The 27,360-nt window shown below is 39.6% G+C and overlaps 2 protein-coding genes across 2 annotated transcripts; one reads left to right on the top strand and one right to left on the bottom strand.

Annotated features, from left to right (window-relative positions):
* Positions 1 to 6,316: 6,316 nt before the first annotated feature.
* On the bottom strand, positions 6,317 to 11,803 carry lipg (lipase, endothelial). Its single transcript, XM_005738175.2, has 10 exons — positions 11,370 to 11,803; positions 10,261 to 10,451; positions 9,867 to 10,046; positions 9,019 to 9,130; positions 8,708 to 8,926; positions 8,348 to 8,590; positions 8,020 to 8,140; positions 7,335 to 7,562; positions 7,130 to 7,234; positions 6,317 to 7,020 (listed from the first exon to the last, which is right to left on the bottom strand). Exons 1-10 carry the CDS (start codon positions 11,458 to 11,460, stop codon positions 7,008 to 7,010), a joined length of 1,503 nt encoding a protein of 500 aa, XP_005738232.1. The 5' UTR covers positions 11,461 to 11,803; the 3' UTR covers positions 6,317 to 7,007.
* A 3,214-nt stretch (positions 11,804 to 15,017) lies between these two features.
* LOC102213483 (E3 ubiquitin-protein ligase KCMF1-like) lies at positions 15,018 to 26,879 on the top strand. Its single transcript, XM_005738174.2, has 7 exons — positions 15,018 to 15,183; positions 16,951 to 17,118; positions 19,635 to 19,774; positions 21,200 to 21,301; positions 23,018 to 23,198; positions 24,391 to 24,709; positions 25,126 to 26,879. The coding sequence occupies exons 1-7, from the start codon at positions 15,168 to 15,170 to the stop codon at positions 25,451 to 25,453; spliced, it is 1,254 nt and encodes a 417-aa protein (XP_005738231.1). The 5' UTR covers positions 15,018 to 15,167; the 3' UTR covers positions 25,454 to 26,879.
* The last annotated feature ends 481 nt before the right edge of the window (positions 26,880 to 27,360 follow it).

Raw genomic sequence — 27,360 nt, 5'->3', positions numbered from 1 at the left:
ATGCACGGCAGAAAGATTGTCAACTTGATTATTTTGTTCTTCAAAACCCAATTACTGATTTGAGTGTTCTCTTAATTGTTTCCATCAGTATATATATATATTTTTAATACAAATCTGATTACAGAATGGTTTTAGCTAAAATACACAGTGGGACTGAATTGTTGAGGAGCCAAAATATTATATCAAGCAAGAGATGGACATTTAAAGTCTCATCAGTTCCTGAAAAGGAAAAGAGTGCTTTTAAAAGAAGTGATGATGCAGCACAAAATGCCACTTCACAATTTTGTTTAGATGTGCTGCTGGTATTAAATAAAAAGGGAGCATATACTATAAAGTACTGGTCAAAATCCTTGAGCCATGTATTTTCTTAAAAAATGGGAAATAGTTGCAAACATATATCGAAACATCTGCAAACATGAAAACACAGTACATAAGGCAATAACAGAGTTTGCACAAATGTAACAAGCTTAAAAGTCAATATTTGGTATGATGACCATAATTCCATCAATTTTCACAAGCTCTCCATGTGCACCTGACTGAATTACATCTCCAAACAGTAGATAGATCAGTCGAAGGGCCACATGCAGCTTTTAAGCTTTGTGTCAGGTATTTGCTGGATTATTTCCTATTTCTTAAGGACATGACTTTGCAAATAATACAAGTGTTCCCCACTTGTCCAGTTTGCAAAAAATTGTTTAAGGACACACTGCACTGCAGCTAATAGCTCTAGCGAAATCAATTTGCTGGTGCAAAAATACTATTAGAAACAAAATATAAAGAAATGGTGGATGGCTCAAGACTTTGGCAAATTTTGTATTTTAAAAAAGTAATATCTTATTTTTACAAATTGGTTATTCTGATTTTAATCAGCCAGGCCATGTCACAATCCTGGGTCTGTTGACCCAGCGTTTTGAGTTTTAGTTTATTTTGATGTTTTTGGTTTATAGTTAAGTCCATAGTTAAGTTCATTCTATTATGCCCAAGTTACCATTATAGTTTCTTAGATTCCGCTTGTGTCTTCTACCCCTGTGTTTAATTTTCCCTTGCCTGTTATGTGTTTCATATCTTATGTCTTATATTGTCGAGTTTGTGTTGTCGTGTCTGGGTTCCATGCTGTTTCCTGTTTTATTGTGAAAGTCCCTGTCCTGTGTGCAGTGTCTAGTTTTGCTTCCTCTTGTCTCGTTGGGTCTGATTTGTCCCAGCTATGTTCCCACCTGTTCCCCATCCCCTTATAATCTTTCTGTGTACTTAAGTCCTCTGTCCTCCTTTGTTCAGTGTTAAATCGTCTGTTGTCTTTTGCGCTATGTCTCCATGTACAAGGTGTGTGTAGCCACGCCAGGTTTCATGTTTAGGGTTTTGTGTATCTTTAGATTCCTCAGTTTAGATTGTTTATTCTCGTCTTTGCTTGCCTTATGCATTATTTTGTATTTCTGCATCAGGGACATTAAACGGCTCCCTTTTTGCAAATTCAAGTTTTTGTTCCACGTTCCTTCGTGTCTGCATTCTGGGTCCACTATTCACTATTCATACAGTCTGCTTTGGCACACTGTGACAGGATGAAAATTTGAACATTTATGATTATTGTGAAACTTTCCAGGTTTTCCCTGGTCTTTCTCGCACCACTTCTCAAAAAATACATCTTGAAAAATATTTGATATATGAAGCTAAAATTTCTTTGTACCATAACATTTTTATATAAATTGGAGATGGTTTCATGGGGAAAGCTCTCAAAAGTGGACAGAATGATCCAAATAAGATTTGAATGGTGTGCAACTCACTTTTATTTGAAATTAGTGAGTGTAAAAACATCTTTAAAAAGAGTAAAATGATCCTGGAGACAAAACCTGCCCACATAAATTTACTGAAAATCACTTGAAATCACAGGTGACTAATAACCCTCAAAACGCTCTTGGTCTGTCACAACATGGCATAATGGTGCTGATGCCACCCACACATGCTCAAGTACTAGAAGGAGACTTGTGGAAAATTCCCCCCATCACACCAGCCCCATCCTACACACACACACACACACACACACACATATCAACATAGGGACCAGGGTATATAATTACAGCCTCTTAAACAAACTTGTTATGTACCTGCAAAGCATAAACACTGAACTTAAACCATGTAGCCTCTGGGTGCTCAGGCAATTTATGATAGGCTAATGACAGTCATAGTGGGTGGCACCTTCCCACCCACAAACAACACTTTCCTCTTGTATGTGAACACATTTTTCCATCTGACGTCAATATATTTAGCATGTGCACAACACGCACCACTGTCCATGGGCAAAACAATAAATACAGCAAGAAGACGATTTTGGGGAAAGTAGCTTTGCACTTATTGTCACCAGAATTCTGCTGACTGTCATAATGCTCTAAACTGGAACCAAGCAAGATCACATTTATTACTGAAGGAGAATAAGAAGAAGGAGAAATAAGTAAAAACACTTTATTTACCACAAAAGTTGGGAAATTACTGTTTTACAAAATTTTATAAATAAAAAAAATCATCCGATAAATCTCAATGAAAACAATTTACAAATATTTGCGTTCTCTTCCAGCATTAAAGATATGATCATATGAAGTCCTGTACAGTCCTGTGAAGAACACCACTGCATGTTAATTTGAAAGTAAGTAGAAGCCGGTTGCTGTGCCACATTGCTCCTTGCACTATAAAAGCAGAGGTTTCACTTTGTTGTATTATGGCCAAAAGTGAAAATAAACTGCAAGTTTGTCACAAGTAAAGTAAAGAATATTTTATGGCTGTCTAATCTAGTTTAACCTGCCAGCCTTTTATTATAGCATCTTCAATGTGTAGACAATTACTTGTTCGGAGATGGTACAGCTTTAGGCCCAACTTCACCAACTTTGAAACATCTCCTAGAAAATGTAGCAGATGTCTTCCTTGGAAACAGAGTTAGTACATGTGACCTCAGAGTGCTTTCCGCTCATGCCAGGCTGGCTTGCCAAAACCAGTGAGCCGTCAGCACACTTTGTACCGTAAACCCAGAGAGGTCAACATTCATTTCTGCTCAAAGTGTCTCTAATTGACCACTGTGATGTCATTGAACGCCCTAGAAACAAGGTTAAAGTGGTTCCTCCCTCCTGGCTATAGGGTCATGTGAGGTGAACTCCCCCGCTTCCCACCACCACTCTGTGCTATTGATCGCACTGCAGTCAATGGTATAATGCCAACAACATAACATGTGGCAATGTACGCACAGCCACCCTTTAATCTGCAAGGCACGTGGCTCCAGGGCAACCAACAACACAGGACAGCTCATGTTGTGTTGCTGGGAGAAACTTCAGAGCCACTGCTTGCAGGACCTTGCAATAAAAATATTTAGATTTAGATTTTCCAGGACATGCACAAATGAATTACAGCTGGACTGCAAATGTAGGACAGGTTTGCCTAAAACCTATTTTAATCACATTTCTGCTTCAGAGACCAGGCCCCATTTAAACAAGCATACACTGGCGAAATATAAACACACACATAAAGCATGTGGTCTGTGGCTGATTATTCATCTTGTTCTGCTATTTCTTGTTGAGTCTTTTAATTTCATGACAGTAGAACAGCTTTGTATTTAAAAATGACGTGAAATTTGGAAGAGATTCCCCCAAATCCCGCTGACTTTGGTAATCCTCTGACTTTACGTTCAAGGTTATGAGTGACAGTTTTTAATAGTTAGAGAGTGGATAAACACAAACTTGGTGCATACATTGATGTTCTCATCCAAATGCCGGAAATAAGGTGTTCACTGACATAACATTAACCACTGGTACCACTGTCACTGTGATCATGCTTGGTCACATTTCTGCACTTTTGAAGAAACCAGCTTGATATCTGTCACTGCTTAGATGTGACAGATATCAAACCCAGAGAGGGTTTAATATCTGTCACAGCATAATGTGCTTAGCTGCCAAGCACATTATTTTGTTTTGGTGTAGAGGAGAGAAGGTGTATGAGGAAATGAAAAGCAATTTTTCATTTTCTCGCTACTTTAACCAGTTAAAGTGGCTTTGTGAGGTAGTATGTAATCTGCCTGTATGCTTATTTGGAAGGCCATGACCGATGTCAAATAGCTGTGGGGAAGCTGTGTCTGAATGTTTCTGTAACTTATACTTTGTGGAAACAGTATGGATCCAGAACTTTTTCTCAATAGTCCTGTATAAAGTCTCAAAAACATCATTGCAAAACACTCACTGCATGGAAGTGGCTTATTGGGAGTTTCGTGTTCTGAGAATAATGGTTTCAGTTTTGTAAGTGGAAAATCCCCTGAATTGTGGTATTTATTTGACGATATCGGGTACAAGCATGCTAACGTTAAATACATTTCATGGAAATTGTAAACACTTGATACTTTCAGAAACAGCATCTACAGACAAAGCTGATAAACTTCAAAGAAAAAGACAATTTCTTTTTTGCTAGTTGGCACGTGCATACACTCACAAGTGCATTATATGGTAGCAGATTCACTTTTCAAGATGACTTTCGTTTGCAAATTTCTCATAACGATGGGTCGTGCAGGAGTTTCAAATGTGCGTGCGAAGTACTTGTTTCGATGCCTTAATCCAAACATGAACAGAAAATATCTGAATTAACAAAACATCAAAGAGAATCCTCAGGTTCAATTGTTTTAAAACTTCTATATCATGGGTTGTTATGGCTCCACCATGGTGATGGTGTGATGATGAAAATTGGTGGACACAAAATGACAAAACTGACAGTTTTTTTATCATTAAATTAAATAAAAATTTAATAAAACACATCAGTTTACAAAACACCAAGAAAGCAGAAGTTTAACCACCGCAAGGTTTGTTTGGCATTTTATATTTAACCATCAGAGGTTTTGAAAATGTTCTGTCTGTACTGAGGTTAAGATTCCTTTGCATTTTCATCATTTCTGAATAAGTCAAGATGCCAATAAGTTCCAGTTATAGAAAAGACATGTTTCAAACAGTGACTAAAAGCTAAAGGCTATGGCTTGTTTTCCATTCTGGAGGCAGACGACATTAATGGCATTAAAATACCCTATGACTATGAAACTGGAGTGAGTCACTGAAACAATATTGTGTGGTCAGCTTAGCGTGGTGGTAAAACCAGCTTCATGCCTTTAACCACAGACATTTTCTGAGCAGATGTTTGTCTTGGTGAAAATGGGTCAGCAGAGTTGTACACAGGCAAAAGTAACCACTGAAGATAGCAATCAGACAGCAGAACAGGAAAACAATTAAAACTTTGACAGAGATAGGAAGTCTTGATATAGATCATACGTTAGCAGCGACGATCACAAGGACCCATCTCACGTTACATACAGCACATCTGAAGGCCTTACTAGACCTAGAAATCTTCAAGTACACTATTTCACACACATCTGTCAGCTTATTACACTCTTTTCCCATGTTTAGTCAAGGCAACCGAGTGATATCAAGGGTCTAAATGTATTCAAAGAATTTCAGTGAAACATCACAGGATAGCAGTTGTGACGTAGATGTTTGTGAAGGAGTAATATGAGGGGAAAAAAGTGAGTGAGTGTGTGTGTGTTTGTGTTTGGGGTGGGTGGGGGGTCCTGCTCCAGTAAATGGATGTCTCATTAAAGACTGGAAAAGCTTGTGGAAGGAACACATCCAGTTGGATATTAACTGCGTGTTGTGTTACAGCAGAATAAAGTGAGTCAACATGTATACAAGAAACAAACCAACAAAAAAAATTCTGCTCAGCTCAACCTATGCCATGGTTGAACCATGCCACTGTATGCTATGAACCATGAAGTGTCATAGGTTTTCCTGTTTATTCAGAAACTATAGCTTAGAGGAAGCAATGCTGACGTTTCTCCTGACATCTTTCAAGGCCTGAGAAAAAAAACAAATTTTACAAGCAGAGCAGAAATCAGTGTACTACACTGCAAATTTACCCCATGACATTTAGCCATTTCTTCTGGTTTCTCAGAATAGCATCAAACTCCTTTTATAATGAAAGGTGTTCAGCTTATATTTCAAATATAAAGTGCATCCTCACAGGAGGTAACAGGCGCACTTGAAGTTCAAGCATCAGTTGCAGTGTGAGCTGTAAAATCATGTTCTCACAAGCAGTAGTGGAGTCTTTTTCAGAAAACATTCACTTTCAGCGTTCTCCTAAAGTTGAGTCATACAGAAATGTCACATGAACATGACAGTGTGACAAATATACATGCTCCGATTACTGAAAAATCAAAGTGAATCTTCAGGTTAAATAGTTTCATCTTCTATGTTGTGAGTAGGCCACAACACCGATTTAATCTTGAAATGATGGACAAGGCACAAGCTGCTACAAACAAAGTGTGAATTTATTTCTCCAAAAGAAACAAATGTATTTACATTATGTACAGACACATCCCCTCAAAAGTAAGTCACATACAGTAACTACACACAAAAGCACAGAAAGTTGGGATCCAATAAGACTGACATCTCCTTCAATTAAACAGTGTATCAGTAATCTCTTTCAGCAGAAAGGCACACTTCACAGGTACAAACACGCACATTAATACACAAATACTGCATCTCGAAGAAACTCATTCAACATGCGCTCCATTATGGGGTGTGCTCTGATAAATAAGGTTGTCTTGCAGTGCTTTCATTTATTCATAAATAAATATTTTAAAAAATTGTACAGTACAGTGACTATAACTGCTGGTGTGTCCACTGGCAGAAATCTCTACTTCACTAGTCCACACAGAGGAACTTTCTGTAACTTCTCAGGCAACCCACACAGTTGAGAGTGCCACCACTTCCAGGCTGTGCACCATTTTGCAGCCGCCGCATGCTGAGAGAAACCCATCGTTCTTATTTTCAGAAGTCAGTGGAAACCTTCCACTAGAGCTGAACCCCCCCGCCCACTTCCCCCCTTCACCACGTGCTGATTAAGCCTAAGTGCTCAAATACAGAGGGCACAGCTTCTTCCTGATTCATGTTGGATTCCCCCATGGTGATGGTGCATTGGTTGTTGGGAGAGCTGAATTGTTACATGGGCACCCTGTTGATCAGAAAGAGCAGAATAATTACATACACCATAAACACAACTTTAAGTTACAGTACCAGGTAATGATAAATTTGAATTTTTCCTGTTTTTCAACTTTTCATACCGTTTTCTCGGTTTCGCATCCCAGCCATCAGGGCATTTAATAAAATTGATATATTCCCCTGGAGAGATTTCTGTTTTTGAAGAGTCTTCGGCACAGAAAGCATACCTGTAACACCACAAAGCATCAGTCAGTGTCTGAACAGATTAATTAAAATTAATTCTGCACCATTAAGACTGGCAACTGCAGTTTTGACCATTCAGCTCACTTTTTCTGTGATTCTCCAGCTTTCACACGCATCCGACGAACTTCAAGCACGGGTTTGGAAGGGTTGGCGTTCCAGCCCCAGAAATTCTTCTTGATGTTTTTCCACATAGAGCTCCAGGAGTCGGATTCTCCTTCCCAACTCAGACGGATCCTGAGCACTTCACCGATCTCTTCCTCGGCAAAAACCAGGAAGGTGTTTGTCATGTTCAGACCAATGGTGTTATCGCGGCTGCACAAATAGTAAGAAATTTGTTTAAAAAAAAAAAAAAGAAAAAAGAAAAAACCACACACGTTAAAAGGAAGCTGTGTTTAAGTCCACCATTTTTTAAGATCAAGCATTTGCAACTAAAGTAGACCTCTAAAATAAACAGTCTTCAGAGAGCTGTCATATTGCCCTGGCACGCTTGTATATTTATGAAAACTGCTGTTCGCTTCAGTCTGCCACCAAATTTGTTGTACAGCCCAAGACCACTTTGAAAAAAATTCAGAACAAGCACTCGAGTTGAAAATTCTAAATGTATAGAAATAATCTGATTGTTTCTCAGTACAACATTCAGTCAAAAACAACTACCACACTGTGCATACAGAAGGACTGTAACTGAGCCGTTAGCGATTTACACGTTGTCATGTTGAGACATTGTGAAAGAAGACTGGTTTGGCAGGAAGGGTTTAGGTTTTGAACTTACACGTCAACAAACATATCAGCTGTGTCCTTGTGCTCGCCATACAACTTGACATTGAAGATGGGATCAGCATCATCAGACTGTTTTTTGTTGAACACGTGCATCTTCATCTGGTAGTGGTAGCCTTGAACAAAAAGCAAGAGTTAATACTTGATCTAGTGTAGGTGTGTGTACAGTAGTAGTTTACACTGCAACTGTAAAATCATAAAACAAGTTAGATATAGAGGTTAAAGATATGAAAACAGATTGGGTTATGGTACTTGCTTATCACTTTTGCTCTAGGAAGTACACGTCATAACATTTCACACATTTCATTCTTCTTGTATCTCACCTGCGAAAGGTGTGTCAGCCCGGGTTTTCAGATACATTTTACTGTTACGCCTCTTGCGCATTTTTGTGGCATTGTAGCCAATTTTGTTGCAGCGGTTTTTGCGACAGCTCAGGCAGATTCCCTTCTTGAAGCGGTCGGGCCCAGTGCACTGGAAGGCATAGCTCAGGTGCTCCTTGTTCATCAGAGAGTCCACAAACAAGTGCACAGCGCGCTCGTGTTCACACTTCATCACCTCCATGAAATCTAGAAAAGTTGAGTATAGTAGATTATAGTTTAAAGGTCAGTAGGATTCTTTTTCTTCTTCTTTTTTTTTTTAAACATAGGGGATACATGCAAAAGTAAAGACTTTCAGCCACTTACTTCCTGCCACTGCCAGCACGTCCCCAAGTCCACAGCCCGGCTGCACGTCACCGCCATTAGGATAGATATCAATGTCCCCAATTGGCTGCTGGATTCCAATGCTCACACCCAAAGCCTCCCGAGTGTATGTGTGCAGAACATCCACAAAGTCGGCATCATCTGGTGAGAGGCGCTTCTCCTTCTCCACGCCCTCAAACATCGGTCCTGCTGGGTCTAGACCTATGAAGAACAAAGATTAGAAAGGTCAAGCAAATGAGGCAACCCTCAAATTAAAGGGCTATTTTTTCTGGCTCATATTACTTCCAACTTACCAGTGATTCTGCCAATGGTCCCTCGTACATGCATTCCTGCGTAGCCTGCCACATGAGCACCTAAACTATAACCAATCAGGTGGACATTCTCCAGAGGGAGCTGGTGCTCATCCTGTTTCAGGAAACAATAAAAAAATATATATATAAAGATGTCAGCTGCTGCCACAGTGGCCTACAATGGACAGAGCCTGGATTTCAGCCAATGATGAGTTGTGCCTGCAGCTGAGCCAGGCTCAGTTAACCCGAACAGAATCCACTGAGTTCCTTCCATGGAGCAGCGCCTCCACCCTCTGTCTCAGTGACACTCTTTGTCTACATTTACAACTACATGGCAGGATGCCTGAACGCTTTCTGAATTGCCTTTTATTTACTGATAAAATTTTGTAACAGTCCCACTGAATGGGAATTGTTGTCTTTGCCTTAGAAGTGCTAAATGCACTGATCTTATTTGGAAATTGGGAAAACGAACCATACAAACAAAAAGGTACTCAAAGCAAAAAAAAACAAAACAAGTATATTACGCTAAAAAAAAAACTAAAAAAATTTCAGAAATGGAGCACCCATGTTGTACTACATCAGAAGCACAATGTTACACTTTAAGGCTGTGATGAAAGCCATTTATACATCAGTTCTGCAAATGAAGCCATTTTGCCTTCGATAAAGTTATGCACGAGTGCACCTTGGTGTCCACTGGGATGTTACAATTAAGTAGTTGCACATCAGTTTTCACTTTCTATAGTTTAAAAAAGAAAAGGCTGAATAGAAACCCACTGAAGCATTACTAATATTTGAATGTTTAGTTTTGGTACTCTGGGTGGGTGGGAGCTTCTTTAAATTACTGTACATACCTGAAGCCAGTTGAGCAGCACTGCAATATCAAGGCCAACACCATAAGTGTGGTTGACTGCATCAGGGTATAGCTGCTGGGCCCTTGATATCCAATCAACAATCACCACGTTGGCTTCACTTTCACGTTGCATTAATGCAGAGACGAGCTTGTGCATCCAGTGTTCAAACATCCCGCTCATCTAAGAGGGAAGGACAGCAGAAGTCAGTCATTGGTCAGACTGTTAACTATGTAAGCATCTTTCTGCTACCCCCAACAATCAAAAATAAATAGTTAAAACATTTAAGCTTGATTCACTCTGAAGTCAAGAAAGTGACCTAGGAAGCCAAAGAAATAACCTAAACTACACAGAGATGCTTATTAACAGATAGATATAAATTATCATTCATATGTACCGTCCAGCCATGGATGATGAAGATAGTCTTGGCTGTAGCATTGAAGCCACATTTCTCTAGACAGTCATTCTTGCCAGTTTTCAGGTAGCAGCCCTCCTGCTCCAGATCTAAGCTCTTTCTCATGTTGTACTTGATGATGCCAGCAACAGAGTGGCTGTCTGTTGACAAGTCATTCTGCCCACTGTCTTCACCTGAGGAGAAAAATGCACAATAATAAATATAAAAATTGACTGTTTATATTGTCTTTATTTTCAGCCTTTAGGGGCTGAAAAACAAAATAAACCTGCTTTTGCTGCCAAGATCTGCTCTTGAACAACGGTTAGGTGCAAGCTGGACTCAAGAAGCAGTAAAGTCATCGCTATGCTTCTTCAGTTCATCTTTTTCACAAATCTGCAGCTACAGCTCATAATTATGCCACAACTTAGCATACCTGTCTCAAGCCTGAGATTAAAACGCCTGGTGAAAGAAGCCGACTGTTTCCAAGTTTAAAAATAATTGCAGCCGTGCTTGATTTTAAAGATGTACAGTCCGAATTGGTTTTGAATAGGACTTAATTTAGTCTTATTGTGTTACGCTCTTAATGAACCGAATGAAGTCTGGTTTACCCTCGCAGCAAGTAAAGATCAGTTTTAGTTATAGCAAACATCGCACATCTGTGTCAAGGAACTTCACAGTGTGCTCAACATGAACTCAACGCCCCAATGGGCCACACAGACCAAAATGATTTCAGCTGAGCTGGGTAATAAAAACGATCTCGTGAAGTCTGCAGTAAAACGCGGATCCAGCAGGACATCCTTCCAAGGGCAGCGCACAGACGTGGCGTTGTGTCCTGGCTCTACTTGAAGACTCCTTCCGAAAAGGACACGTCGCCCTCGTGTCCTTTAAATCCATTCCAGTTTTTCTGCTTTGCTCTGCCCGCCACACTTGTTTAAATGTGTAATTTAGTCTAAAAATGACGCGCATTAATCAAGCGGGACGTGGGAGAATTTTAGGATTTTCTCAGGCGTATGATGTATACCCCGCTGTATGCTAGACGTGAGGTTTTCACCCTCTCCCTTTATTTTAGAGAGCAATTAGCGAATAAATAGACAAAAAAAGCAATTTCTTACCTTTAAGAACGGCGTTTTCCTCAGTTGCTGATGAAAAAAGCGGATAAGCACATAGTAGGAAAATCCTGATTAAAACGCTTTTATGATTCATTTCTCAGCCACAGATGAGTGTGGACGAAATGAAAGCTTTCTTAGGATATAAAATGTTTTTTGGTAGTACTGCCGGCAACGAGGTGCGCTGGTGAGCGATTGAAATTCAGTGGTAACAAAAGAGCCGGTGATGCGTTTTCGTGTGCGCCTGTTAAGAACCGGCTCCAGAAATGTGTAAGCTGTGAAGGAAGCGTGTCATTACAGTTTTAAATAGTTTCTCCTTTCGGTCATCTGATCATCGGCTGATCTATGGCGGATCTTATTGGTCAAGCCCCCATTTGTTTACGTTGAGGGCGTGGAAAGGTTGAATGAATCGTAGTAGCCTATCTCACTTTAACCCTTAAAGGGTGTATAGGCGTCAGACGCAATTAATTGTTTTGTATTGGTCTGAAGATCATACAATTCCCGTCTTTGTTTTCTTACCGGACAGATGAGGGTAAAAATAGGCAACATATGACAAAAGACGCGAAAGGAATATGCAGACAAAAATTCAAGAAAACTCCAAGACACCCAAAGAGAATGCGAAAATACGCTTTCTTTCTTTTTTAAATTATTTTTTATGTTTTGCTCATCCAGAGAGCACTTCAAATAGAAATGTTCCAGGAATCCAGGAGGCGCTACTTCTCAAAAAAGAAACAAGCAAACAAAAACCAAAAAACAGTTGAACGCTGAAAGACGCACTGAAACGAGACGGCGTTTTTACAATACCAACATTAAAAAAAATCCAGTCATACAAAGAATATCCAATGGGAGCTCTTATAGGAATATTTAAAAGACTGCTGGTTGTATGGAGAAGGAAGGGGTCTCTCTCCCCCTGCCTGGCATGCTGCCAAATCATCAGCTTAGCTCGCAAACCAGTTTCAGTTGATGAGACGAAGAATGGGTGCACTCACGCAAAGGTCCCTGTTAAAGTGACACCACTGTTTTTTGTGTGCACACATCACCAGCTGGAAGTGTCATCTGCTACCCCAACAGCGCCTGATACCTGACATCTAAAAAAGTTTTTACGCATCTCTGCAAATAGTTACAGCGCAATTTCTTATGTTTTATTTTGCTTTTTTCACTACCTTAAGGCACTATAACTACACAGATCCTGTCTGTCTGTCTGTCTGTCTAAGATGTCACTGCGTGTGTAATCTATCACATCGTGCAATCAAATGAGGGTACACACAGTACAGCTTTACGTTAATGAAAAACTAACAATGAGCCATCAGTGCACTGAAACAAGCAGTGATGGAAATGCCAATAACCCATATCCTTCATAGTGCTTCACTGCACAAATTGACCAAGAAATTATGTCCTTTTTAAAAAATTTTTTTACAATTTTGAAAAAAATCAGAAGACACACTAAAATGTATTCTTGAATGGAGGACTGTGTGACAAAGGGCAGTCCAAAGTAACTTTTCGTATTTTTAACACCCATTTATATAAAAATGTATAGGAAAGTGTATGTTTTGATTTCAGTAGGGCACTATGCCTTATAACAAAAAAAATTCACTGTCTTTGTGAGTCGTAAATTGAGGAGTAAACCTGGAGGTGGCAAAGCTGAAGATGCTAAGATTTCACCTGAAAATGACCAGAATGTACAGGATCAGAAATGATTATATCTGAGGGCTATAGCTTAAGTTGAGCGCTTTGATGACAAAGTTAAAAAGACAAAGCCAAAATGGTCTGAAGTTTAGGAGCAGAATCTTGTATTGGATGCGTTTGGGAATGGGGAGTCAGCAACGCTGGATGTGAATAGATATAATATGATTGGTGGACTTCAGGTGCATGTGATGCGTCTGGCTGGAATTATGTTGTTAAGTTGTTTGGTAAGACTGGAGACATAGATATGCAGATCTGCAAAGTATTTATTTACTTTCCAAGCCCATATACTGTGCTAATATAGGTATCACACTGTGCTGTGTGAGATCTATGTGGAAAAAAAGGCGTGGGTCAGATGATTACCTCTGTGACGTCTGTGCATGTTTGGAAACTTTCCAGTAGTAGAGCATTGCCCTGTGTTCTTTCACCTCTGGCAAATAAGTAAATATGAGATACAATTTCATGGGGTATTATAGAGTTCCCCAAGGTGTTTGAGGTCTAAAACTAAACATTTCTCTGTATGCTGTGGAAATAATAATATTAGAAAGATTGTAGTTTAGAGGTCAACATATGTTTTACCAGATAAACTTATTTTTTTCTGCTTCTTATTAAAAATTAAAAAAAAGAAAAGAAAAGAAAAGCTTGTGGACTTCCCAGAATCAAGCTGATGTTGGACATTTGCGTCAAATTTAAAATAGCTTTGCATGCACAATTAAAGTTATTCTTTCCATCCACATACCTCAGCAAGCTGCCAAATGTGTGAGCCAGTTTGATTCTGCACTTTGCTGACCTGTCTTGATTTCGCTCTACAAGGTCTGCCTGGCAAGAAGCAACAATGAGGCACTGTGAAATACAAAAATAATCAGCAGTTCTCCAGTATAATTTAAACATCTTCATCTAGTGCAGCCGTTACTCCTTCCTTAAATTACTGTCAAAAACTTCAATTTTGAGCCATGAAGTTAGAACAAAGCTTGCAGTGTTGGCAGACCACTGAGATGACATCCTGGCAGCAGCAGCTTCTCAGCAGAACTCACACACAAAGCTTTTAGATGTCTCAGTCTTGGTGTGTTGAATAAAAATAAATGCCTAAATAACAAACTTCCAAGATTAAATACCTTTTGACGTTATGTGTGGTCATCCTTGGTTTGGTCTGGGGAGTAGATCCCTTTAGAGTTGCATCAGGAACAACACCTGGTGTATAAACGTCTGCCAAATCATCATGCTGAGCAACCCGCTGTGGTGACCATTTGTGAATAAGGGAGCATCTGACAGTAGCTGACATGATCAAATCAAGCCTCCCAACTAATATTGTATGGGCACCCACCAAACAAGCTTTGGCACCAGGACAGGGATGTATGATCTGGGGGCGTTGGAAGTGGACCCTTTGAGATTTGGATCTGGTTTGGTGGGAGCAGATTATTCCACCTGATATCCTGACCCAGCATAACATTTCATTGTAAGGCAATGATGAAAATTCACCTAATCTGTCAGTTATTCTAATGCTGTGGCTATTTGATGATGCTAAAAATTAAATAAAGTGGGTAGAACTGGAATGAGCAATAATTAGAGGTCACGACACCTCATCTGCATCCATCTCAAACTATCCCTAACACCCAGTCATCTGTCACACCAACCCGCTCAATGTTGTCCTTTACTACATTCATGAACCTGCTCAACCGGAGCTCTTCCTCACTTTAATCCCGTCCTTCCTGGTCACACAATGAAAATCTCATTATCTTCAACTGTTCCAACTCCAGTTGCACCTCCTGTTTAATGATTTAAAAAACACTTGTGAGAATTTTCAATGCTGAAATTCACGGTAAATTAAAAAAGTGAGAACTAAGGTCACTATAGTTCATCCACAAGCGACCCAAAGCAGCATTTGTGGTAAAAAAAAATTAAATGGAACAACAGCGCCACCGTGTGCATGGAGTGACAATGCACTGGACAGTGACACAGCAGGAGGCGGAGGGAGAAGGAGAGGGAGGGGGCAGCGAGCCAGACCGGATCCTTCATGAGGGAAGAGGCCAGGGAGAGCCAGCCAGCCCCGGCTTCTCTTCTCTTCACTCATATTATTTTGCATTGCAAGGCGAAGGTGCCCGAGCAAGGGGCTGCGCTAGGATGTCCCGTCATGAAGGTAAGAAGGTGCTTTAGCACGGAGGTGGAAGCAGAGACGGGATTTGCGATTAAAAACGATGACAGCTCACCGCTAGCTAATGTTAGCTAGCCGAGAATTCCTTAGTTTGCAGCTCATCCTAGCTAACGTAGGCTAGTGTTAGCAGCGAGGTTGCAGTGAAATTTCGTGGGGGCACATTATGGCTGCCGGGAGAATTGGTGTCTAATCATAACGGACTCTTGGAGTTGGTCTTCTCTCTTCAGAACATATGCACTACTCTGTTTTAACTGACCAAAACAACGCTGACATATAAGCGGAAGGAGCTCCGTATCTTTAGCTAAGTGTGCTAGCTAGCCTGGGAGATGGGTAATGTAGGTTAACCTTAACGAGCCGGGGAGCGAGGGGAGTGTCGAGAATAGGAAACAGAAGCGTAGAACGCGACCCAGATGGCGTTATGGGTTTGAAACTTGTATGTCGTAAACGTTAGCTAGTTTCAGCCTCCTTCCTGGTCATTGCTGGCCTGCTGAATCAAGTTTCGCAAGCTAACATTTAGCAAACTAACATTCACGTCGTCCTTGTGGCCAACCTTGTTAGTTATTAGTGTTGAGTAGATGTCTTGCAGTGTTGTTAGAAGACGTTTCTGATCACAAACCGGCAAAAAATTGACTTGGGTAAAGTCTACCATTGATGACTTGCCTGTGAGCTAAGAGTTAAGTTGTTAAATTGTTAGCCGGTTGCGAAGGTTAGGCCGGGCGGCCTTTACATGCCATGCCTGTGTTGTTGTTGTTGTTTTTAACTTTGCTGTCAGTCAAGGTGTTTGTGCCTGAGTTATATCATGAAGGGGTTACCGTTATCACACTCGTTTATATACCTTTTTACAGCTTCATAGTTATGAATGGAGATATTAGGGGGGTTACACAAACCAGTGTCATGCCATGCGTACACTGTGTCTGTACGACTGTCGTAGTCAATCAAAAAGTGCCCGGACTTGACCACAGTCCATCTCACATGGCGCATTACATGTACGTAGGTACTGAAATGAAGACAGTGGTAATTGGTAATTCACTGTTGTGAATGTAGTTTTTACTTAAACGTTGATGGGACTTGGACTAAGTGTAACACAGTAACACTTTATTTATAAATTGTGCAATAAATAAACACTTGTAAGGAACATAGCCAAAAATCTACTCCAAGTCACCTATGCCCACCACAACACAAGCAAATATTGAACAAAACGCTTAGCCAACTACAACAAAACGAATGCACAAGAAAGTAATGCAATCCAGTATGTTACCACAAGAGCCGACTTCTCTCAAAGCCCCAGTTCAGACTAAACAGTGCTGTCTGTGCACTTAATATTTATTATAAATTATCTTAATGAAAATTGAATTATCTCGATTGTGTTAGTTTTAATGTTGAGGCAGGAATTCTGCAGCGATCTGCGATATTCTGGCTCAGGACTGAAAAATCAACTGAATATCCATTACTTTAAAATCTTCCAACCAGACAATATGTAGTGGTAATGTTTCTGTAAATTTCCAATGTAGGTATGTTTTGAATATTATTCACTGCAGTTTAACTGAAGTGGACATACAAGGAAAAAAATATCAGTTGTAATCCAGTGAACCTAATGGTATCAGAGAAACTGTGATAAATTGTATCCAGTAATAAATCTGGCAATCCTCAAAAGATGAAGTTTTCAATTACTTGATTTTGAAAATTAATTAAAGTTGATTAACTGTCACATCTTCTAACTTTTCTCTCTTCTGTTCTCCTGTCTTCACTCAGGTGTGAGCTGTGATGCATGTTTAAAGGGTAACTTCAGAGGACGACGTTACAAATGTTTAATTTGCTACGACTATGATCTTTGCGCATCGTGCTACGAGAGCGGTGCAACTACAACCAGACACACGACAGAGCATCCCATGCAGTGTATATTAACCCGCGTTGACTTTGGTAAGTAAAGATGATATGCATGTCATCCATGTCAACAGACAGTCAGCTAAAAACCAGGAATGAGAATGGAGTGTAGTTGAATTTATGAACATTTCTCCATTAGTTGAAATACTGAGCCTCAAATTACAGACACAGTGCCTGTAAGCCAGTTCTCATAGAGGGTAATTGCCTGTTGTATTTGACTGTCGAGTCAACTGAGGGACTGTAAACTGTCAAGCAATCAAACATGAATTTATCAGCTGTTAAAGAGGGATGATGTGTGCTCATATGGTGTGTTGAGTGATAGTCCAGGTATGGGCCAGGTGTATGAGGGAAGGGAAGGGGAGGGGGGTGACAAAAGATGGAGAAATTATGAGCTGTTTTCAAATTTGGTGCAGTGGTATTTTTTTTTCCTTTAAAATGTGACAAATGCTAAAGAACTGAATTGTCTTGGGATGGTCACGACTGCCAGTTAGGGCAGAGCGGTAATACTGGCAGTGTTTTTTTTTTTTTTTTGGTTTTTTATTTTATTTTATAAACCTCCCTTCACTAGATTTTATAAGATTGCAAAAGTGCAATGTCGTATGTTATCTTTTCCTGGCACTGGCTTTTGTTTTCAGATGGGAAGGCTGCTCCCAAATGGCTTAACAGTGATGGATTTGACTCAGCCTGAGGAGTTTTTGGGAGTGTGTTGTTGGCCTTCTGGGTTTGATTTATCACTGCATAACTGGAATATTTTATATTGGCAGCAGTACGGATTAAACTTCTCCAAATCTTTTAACATTCTTAATTCTTTAATTAAGCATTCGGGTAAGCGTGGTACAATCCAAATTTCTTTCGATTAAATGGGCCATTTGTCTTCCTTTTGGACGACTGCTTCTGTTATTACTTCTTGTCTTGATGTTGTGAAATATGTTACCGTTCAGCTTTTCACACATTGAAGATGCTCTTTTTCAGCCTGGTGAAAAAACAAATACAAACAGCAACTGTTGCTGAAAACACAACAGAAGGTGCAAGCTTAATAAGAGGTTTTCTTTTTTTTGGCAGTGATATTTTATTGACTTTTTGCAAGCATTTTCAGTGAGCCTGCTGGTTTTCCACCAACTGAGCTATGTCTAAAAAAAAAATAATTGATGATTAGAATTCTTTTGATTATTTGGGGAAATGAGACCCCTGCCATGAGTTGTTGTCATACATGTAGCTAGTAATAGGTGATTTCTTTCTCTTTAAAAAAAAAAGCGATGTGAAAGAAAAGGTGTGCTATAAATTGGTCTCTGTGAAATGATCCGTATCAGCAGCTTTTCTCAGCACCTCTATAGAACTATTCAGGGTATGTGAACATTAAAATTTTCTGGTATAGTTTTAGCGTTGTGCTCAGTTTCTTTTTCTTTTTTTCAGAGCTGAAACTTTCACACCAGGTCTAGAGTCAAATCAAGATGGTGTTTTGTTTTGTTTTTCCCCACAGATGTTTGTAAAGACCAAATTTAAAAAAGGAAAAAAAAAGCTTCCATAATCAAGAAAAAGCGATGACTTATTTGCATTCAAATAATAATTCAAATATTTGCATTATTGCCAGTCTAACACAGGGCTAACACAGAGACAGGCTACCACACGCATATTAACACCTTCAGCCAATTTGTTTAACGTGCTGCTGCCCAATTCAGCCCAGTGATGGTTTTTCTTCCACTCAGTTTTTGAGTTTACCTGCAAATCAAACTGCCTAAAGCAGCTCAGAAGTACCTTTTTTATTTATTTTTATTATTTAACCTATGCTCACATTAAGGAAGAATTTGAAGTAGCAGTGGTGTTGCTGGACAACACAAGTGTTGATTTAAAAAAAGATGGTATTATGGACTGTAGAATGAATATAGATGAGCATGCATCTATAAATGCATGTTTTCATTGCTTTTCATTGATTATCCCTGAAGACTCGTGGCAAGGAACACATCTTTAAATTTTTTAATTCAATAAATATCGGATCTTTAAGTTTATGATTAGTTGTGTTAAACAGTTGACATTAACCAATATTAATCAAGGTTTATAGATTAATGAATATTAACTGTAATAAACACCATTTTGAGGGGGGAGGGGGTTTGTTATTTGCGAGTGTTAACTATGAAAGTAGGAAAAGTGAAATTTGCACTTATATTTAACTCAAACATAACCCCAAAGTTAATGCTAATGTTGTTGTATGTGTTTTTTCTGTTGTTGTTGGTGGGTTTTGTTGTTGTTTTGTTTTTTTAAACAACTAATGGAGTGCTGAGTAGATCTCTCATTAGGAGCTAAATGTTCTTTTTAAATGGACTGTTGTAGTTTGTGACTATGTCTGTAGATGGCCTACTTGCTGATGGTTTCATGTGCATGGGTTTATTTATGTTTCCTGGTTTATGTAAAGGGTAAAAATACTGTAGTTAACAGAGTATCTTTAATTGTGTTTACATTTTATAGCATACTTGTAGCTTTAACTTAAACTCTTGCATTTAAATGTTGCTACATAACTGACACTACATGAAATGTGGGTGTTTATTCCCTCCCAGACTTGTACTATGGTGGAGAAGCCTTCTCGGTGGAGCAGCCCCAAGCCTTCACATGTCCCTACTGTGGCAGAATGGGCTACACAGAGATGTCCCTGCAGGAGCATGTGGCTGCAGAGCATACAGAGACCTCCACAGAAGTGGTAAGTTGGTGCTCCATGAAATTAAACTTGATGTTTGTGCAGATATTAACAGCTGCATTTCCTTCAATATTATCTTAACTAAGCAAACTGAATGAGTGTCTGAGTGGGCCTCACATTGCAGGATCTTGTTGGGTTTGTCAGCATGCATTTATGTCATATTTATTGTCTTGGTTCACAGTATTATTGTTGAAAGTCCTTGAGTCAGTTTCTGAGTCTGAAATAAGAATCAAATTGCAAGTCATGGCAGACTTTGCAGCTCTATTTATAGCTTATTCTTTTTGTACAGTCAACAAAAACACCACCACCACTGGCTTATACAGCTGAGACTGCACGTGAGCTTTCCAAGCTGTTGACTTAAAATGATTTTTCAGTTATGGCTTTATATTTGTTTTCTCATTCTAATAAGGGGAGAACTAGTTTTCTATGTGTGCAATTTGTGAGAAAGGCGCACGAGCAGACAGGGAGACTGAGAAAGTACCGGGGAGGCACAATCTGTCCAGGAACACCAGATGAAAGTTAGTATATTAATTGTTAAAAGTCATACAGTCCCCTTAGATACCATATAAGGCCAAGAACATATGTAGCTAAAGGTGTTCTCAATAAGTTTTTATTCGAAAATGAATGAAATTTAACAGTATGTCTTCCCCACAGGTGCTGACAGCCATTGTGTAAAAACACTGTTAATGTCTCCTTATGTTTGCAAGTGACACAAAATCCTTGTTCTTTGAATATATGAGGAATTGCCTACCTGCTCTGGTTAAATCAACACTGCAGCTTAGCTTGGATAATTTGAATTTTCTTCCTTTTTAAATGTACAAACAAAAATTTATCACATTGTGGAAATTTCTAATGTGATTACATTAGAAAAAATTGTGAAAAACATTTCCCTGGGGAAAAAATGACAGCATTGAATAAACAGATTTTTATAGATAAATTTTAAAGATAAATATCACTTAACAAGTGAGGAAGATGGAACTGTGAACGATTAGCTGCCATTCTTTCTGTCATGAAACTCTCCCATAGATATCTCTCATTATAAAGTCTCAGGTGTCAGTTCCTGTCAGATGACAGCGTGAGAAAGCACAGCAGGTATCAGTCTGTCACTACTGCAGAAAATTGGCATTGAAATAGTAGTCAGAGTTTACAAGGTATTAAAATATTGATGTTTTTATTAATGTCATTGTTACAGCCAGTGCTGTGCAGCATTCTGATGTTTTGATGGCAGTCTGTGCCTTTTTCTATTAATTTCTGTTGGATATATTCCTTTCACATGCAGGTTTCACTTTACTGATATTACATTTCTTCGTGTTTAAGCACAGTGTTTGTTTAAGAGGATTTAATACCTCGTGGTGAATGTTGAGTGTGAGGTGAAGTGTGTGTGTGTTGTGAAAACTAATGTGCACACTCTGTTTTTCTGTCATTTAGATCTGCCCCATATGTGCAGCACTTCCTGGTGGTGACCCAAATCATGTGACAGATGACTTTGCTGCTCATCTAACACTTGAACACAGAGCACCCAGAGACTTGATATCCTTTTCAAGTACTTTAAGTACCATCTCTGCAGATATGAAGTGACATTAGCTGCATTTTATGCTTTGTGAAAGAAATTCTGAGTTTCATGTCATTGAACTAGCCTTGTCTATTTAAAGATCATTGCAACAAGGAGGCATCTGTTCACTGGAACTGACATTTGTTGATATTTTGCTTACAGTATTAAAGCCTACTCTGCATGACAAGCCATTTTAACATTAACATTTTATTTATGTTAATAAAATCTTTAGCAGTTTGCTAGTGATCTGGTGCATAGACAATGCACGACAGTGAAGGCACATGGACTAATTATCATGCCTCAAAAGCAAAAATATGAACACATGATTAAGTGGTAAATTAATAGCATGAGGAAATGTGGCTAAAACAGATCAGTGGCACTTGTGTTTTCAGCTTTTTTCCCTTCTTTTTTGTTATTTGGCTGTTTCAGGTTGTCATAGGGGTTTCCACTGATTTTGATGCCTAGTGGCATTGTCATTGATATTTGCTCAGGATTTATCAATACAATCTGGATCCTTATTGATACTGATATTGTAAATACTGTACTGTTTTCCCTCTACTGGTTACTTTTATTATTTCTCATTATATATAAATCCATGGAGCCAAAAGCTGCAGTTTTTTTTTCTACTCTTGGCTCTGTAAGATGCCAGAAAAGAGATGAAGAAAAAAGTGCTGATGGACAGAAACATTACAGTAGACTTGTTTTATGAAAGAGGAAAAAAATGTACAATGGAAACACTGATTTGCATTGTTTTATCACCTGATTTAGATTTTTGTTGATGATATAACTGCAGAAGGCAGTAACATGTTAGTGGTTCAGAAATCGGTGCAGGAAATAAGACCTGAGTATTTCATTCACTTAAGCATTATCTGGGAAATTTCTCTACTCAAAAAAAAAATTAAGTAGTCTTAGGAGTGCTCTTATCTGATCCGTTACTTGATTGCTATTAAACTTTGCATAAACCCAAGGCTCTGTCAAGGCGTTTTAACTAATTAGATTCCAGACATGCATGCTTATCTCCTTCATTCTTTTTAGGATAAAAATGCAGACACATTGTAACTTAAATGAGTAAATGACCACTTGTGCAAAGGTTAAAGAAGCTTCACCTCCTCCCAAAAAAGGGACATTCATTAAATTGAGCTAATTTTCTAAATGGCTAAAATGTGATTTTCTACTTAGCCTGTCAGAAATCAGCTGAAAAGCACACTCGTGAATAGACTCGGACTGACAACAGCAGTCTGGCTGCCTATTTATAGCGTACTTTGAATGGGTGCAGTGAAGAAAACCACAAATGCAAAAATATAGTTGAATGAAACGTAGCTCAAACAAGTCCTTTGACAGCTTCACTGACAGAGCCATAGCTTTTGATTGCGAGTCAGCAAAGTTCATTGTCTTGTGTGTTCATGTTGACATGAGAGCTTTATGCAGGTATTGATTGCAGATGGCTCATTAAAAGTCCTGGGAAGCATTTAGAGGCGTGGCAGCGATAGTTTTGAGCTACATCTCGCTCATTAACTGTTCGTTTTTTAAAAAGCAATTTTATAAGCAAGAAATATCTGTTATTCACAATCAGGCACATTTTGAGGTTTATGGATTATTTTTAATTGTACTTTTTTTTTTATTATTCATTAATTTTTGACTTTTAGTTGTAGCAATATTATGCTCTTGTTTTGTTCCTTGACGGCAAGCATCACGATGAGTCCAGTGGCGTGCGGCATGTGAGGAGGATGTTTCACCCCGGGCGCGGGTTAGGGGGCCCGCGAGCCCGCAGGTCTAACATGCATTTCACCAGCAGCACCACAGGGGGGCTTTCCACCAGTCAGAGTTCATCACAGAGCTCCAACTACAGCAGAGAGGCCATGGACCCCATAGCAGGTTAGTCACACATATTTTTATTTTTATTTTTTACTGGATTCAGGAAGTGCCTGATGATTTCTTCAGTATGAGTGTATGCAAGAACGGTTCAATAAAGTACCCAAGCCATTTCAGGGTAATTTTTAGTTCCTCTTCCTTGATAGGTAATCTCCCAGCACGACAGTAAACAATGAGTGACGTATGTTGCGCTGACTTGAAATGTAAATGCCGCACCAGAAAGTGTTATTTAAAAAAAAAAAACGGGGAAAATATCCTGGTAGGTCTGTGAACGATGGGTTTTAACTTTACGAAAACCCTTGGAAATCCAGGCTTTGAGCTTAACTTTAGTACATTTGATGCAGTTTTTAAATAGTCTGAACCCACCAACCAGTAATGTCACCTCACCAAGGTTCAAATGCTGCTCCCCAGTGTGTAGTTTTCCCTTAGTCCCCAGTCCCAAAGCACCTGTTATTACAGGCTTCCTGTGGGGCACATAATTGTAGAGCAAGAAGCTGTAGAGCCAGGTGCAAGTCAGACAACAAATTATTACAGTAAGACACTAAAGGATTAATTTATCTTTATTGTTATATGCATTATCATATAGGTCTGACAGGGAAAGAAAAAGTGCGCTCAACACTAAATCAGGTGTAGCATGTTTATTAGGTTTTATTTAGTATATTTTCCTCCTCACAAAAAAGGGTAAGCTAACTGCTGTAGCTTGGGTATTACAAACCATTGCTACTTGTGTCTGCATGTACTTAAGTGTTGTGTAGATGGTAAAGAAATGTGTGGGTAGAGTTGTTGCTGTAGCAATTCCTTGATTATCCTGTTCCCAATTTGAATCTGGTTCAGTGCTTGGCATTCGCCATGTCAGCTCCAGCTGTGCCATAATGAGGGACCCTGTTCAGTCTGCCTCACACACGGGTACCAGCCGCCTCTCTAATGACCCACTATACCTGCTGAGCCCTTGATCCAGCTCATCGAGTTTTAGCCCTGAAAATCACATTTGTCTTTTGATTTGGTGTGCTGGTGACAGTATAACTAATCAGTGCATATTTTGAGGGATAAAACGCTTGACCGACTTGATATATTATTTTGAAAATAATAAAATATTGCTATCTTTTAAAGAAATGTATTATTGAGCTATCATCTGTAGTTAGTATGATCAGCTTTAATGCTTTACACTGACCACTGTTGTTTTCTGTTCCTCCAGAGCTTCTGTCTCAGTTGTCGGGGGTACGGCGTTCAGCAGGAGGTCAGCTCAGCTCGGGCCCGTCTGCCTCCCAGCTCCAGCAGCTTCAGATGCAACTCCAGCTGGAACGCCAGCAGGCCCAGGCAGCACGTCAACAGCTGGAGACTGCCCGAAATGCCACCAGAGGTGGCGGCCGAGCCAATGCTATTCTAAATACCAATTCAGCCACTGCAAACCCCAACCCAAGCGCCAACCATAATACCAACCCAAGCCCTAACCCGGGCCCACCCGAGCCCAACACACAGCATACTGCACATAGCTCCCAGTTTCTACTCAGCAGGTGTGCCAGTTTTAAATGTTTTTATTTTCAAGTCTCTTTTGTTTTTCTTTTTTTAATGTATTTTGCTTATTACCTGTGTTTAGAAATTCTTTCTGTGCAGAGAACTTGGAAATTGAGTGGAAAAAATTAGCAACAACCACGTGCATGCTCGTTTGAGTATGTATGTGTGATCCACTCATTGGTTCACAGCTTAACATGTGATCAGAAACTCTTTTAAATCTTAGTTTAAGGCAGTTCTCTGCAAGCATTACGTTTGGCCCCTTTGTGGAAATTTAAAAACCTCTAAATCTTGTGTCCAGTAGTAGACGTTTTAATAAAGGTTTTGGACTTTTCAGTGCGGAATAAGTAGTTACAGGATTTTTATGTTACAAATAAATTTCTTATTCTCATCACTCCTTCTGTCTCTCTCTGTGCAGGCTGAACGAACCACGGCTGTCTGAGGCAGAGCGCCAGGCGTGCGAGGCCCAGTGGGCCGACAGGAGCCTGTTCGTGACGGAGCTGCTGCTGTCCACACTGTTACCAGACGAGGACGCCTCAGCCTCCTCCTCCGAGGACGAGGATGACTGTCACGGTTCGTTGCGGAATTTCGCTGACTTCGAGGCCATGGGTTGTGTTGAGGTCATGACCTTAGACGTGGCGCTGGAGAACCTCAACCTGAAGGAGACGACCCCAGCTACCAAGACGACGAAGACGACAACTAAAACGGCACCAACGAAGAAAGAGCCTCCTCCGCCGCCTCTTTGATGACATGGCCCTTCCCTCCCCTCAAAACCACCATTGTAACTGGCTGACTGCGGCGTCAGTCCAACTGCCAATGGATGACAAAAAGACTGCAGTTCTTCTTGGCTTTTTTTTTTTTTTTTTTTTTTTTTCCTCTCAGTGATCATCTGTCAGTGATCATGTCATTTCAGCTCTGTTGCTCCCCACTCCCACCCCATGTTTTATGTTGTCCATTGAATAAAAGTAGTGAGACGAGAGAATGTGAAAGCAAGAGTGGTGGCTGCGTGAGAGAAAGGAAAAATAACTATATAAATATATTATAGAAAAATCTATATGAAAGTTGATAATCAAATCCACATAACCCGTGTTTCCTTTAGCAGATGAGTAAAGCGTAGTTAGCCATTTTAAGAGAAACTTGTCACACACTCCACTCACCAAGAGAGAGGAGCAGACAGAAGCCTCTCTGGTAAAAACGCTGCTGTGTATTTATAGTTATAAATTAAAGAAGTGCTTGGATGGTTTACCACAACTTAAGCATGAGCTTAAATCACCATGTGCCCATTTTTAACTGCACAGTCACTAGACGGGGAGGTCTTTCTCTTTTTGTTCGTACACCTGAGTAACTGTACATTAATGGTGCTGAGTGCCGCATCGCCGGCACTTCACCGCACACACTAGACACACACACGAACACAGACTGATGACGGCGTTTGGTTACCTTCAAGTCCAATCTCACCCTCCTCCCTCCCCTTTGTGTGACATTACCTGTTTTGGGTCATGTGACCTTGCTTTCTATCAACTGTGGGCACTTTGGTTTTGAATTGCATATCCAGTGTCCATTTGTGTACACTACAGATGCTCTACATAAAAGCGATACACAACTTGGAGGCAACCAGAGATGAAACTATCTCAGCAGTGTGACCGTTTTCAGGCCTTTTCTAACATGGAAGAAACGCGACCCTGTTCTTCATGTGGTTGTTTTTTGTTTTTTTTTTTGTTTTTTTAAATCTTCGCCCTCCTTTCTCTCTTAAATGAAGATCAGATGCTACTTTCTCAAGCTTCCAGTGATCTGAGATTAATCTTCTCTCCATTACTCATGAATGCAAAGATTACTCATCATGTGACTTGAAGGAGAGAATCCTGTATTGCTCTTTCCATTAATTTCTCTCACTCAAAACGATCTTTGTATGCCTCCACTGCTACCTGAGGAAATGCAATGTATGTTTTTTGGCTTACCAAAGAAGCCAAATCACAGGGTAAACCTTTCAGTTTGGAGGACAATAAAAAATGCTTTTGGATGGAAATGAACTAACTCAATCCTGCTCTCTGGTTTGTTTGTTTGGTTTTTTTACTTTCTTTTTTCTCAGTTGCTAACTTCTTGGCGAGCATGTACAGAACATGGTTACAAGAAAAAGAATAAACGCCTATCTTACAGGTCAAGGCATTCTCAGTTGGTCTTCTCCTGTCCTCATTCACAGCAGCAGATTGACACACTGGACTAAACTGAGTGTGGGTTATTTTTTTAATAACAATAACAAAAAGATTTCACCTTGAGTTCTGACATTGTGTAACTCACAAAGAGTGAGGCACATCTGTCAGTGTGGAATGGCTTTTATTACTGAGCTCTCTCTGACAGAAATGAGAACAAGGGTATGAGTCTCTTCGTTATCCTTGAGATTATAGTGGCGCTAATGAACTTTTGGTTTTATGCCCTGGTTTTTGACTTGCAGGCCAGCTCGGCTGTTCTTGTAGTTTCACAGTTAAATTAAGTTTGGGAGAAATAAACAGCATGATAATCTCAAATTTACAAAAATGATCTTTGTAAAAGTTGATTTCCTTGACAACCACTGGACTAACTTGGGTCATTAAAATGTAGTGGAAACTTACCTGTGGAAAATTTCCACAGTTTTTCTGTGCACAGTTAGGAAAAA

This window comes from Pundamilia nyererei, unplaced genomic scaffold (assembly GCF_000239375.1).
Source record: "Pundamilia nyererei isolate P.nyererei 1_Seehausen unplaced genomic scaffold, PunNye1.0 scaffold00082, whole genome shotgun sequence".
Classification (NCBI taxonomy): domain Eukaryota; kingdom Metazoa; phylum Chordata; class Actinopteri; order Cichliformes; family Cichlidae; genus Pundamilia; species Pundamilia nyererei.
Note: the sequence above shows the minus strand (reverse complement) of the source record. Positions and strands in the feature narration are given on the sequence as shown.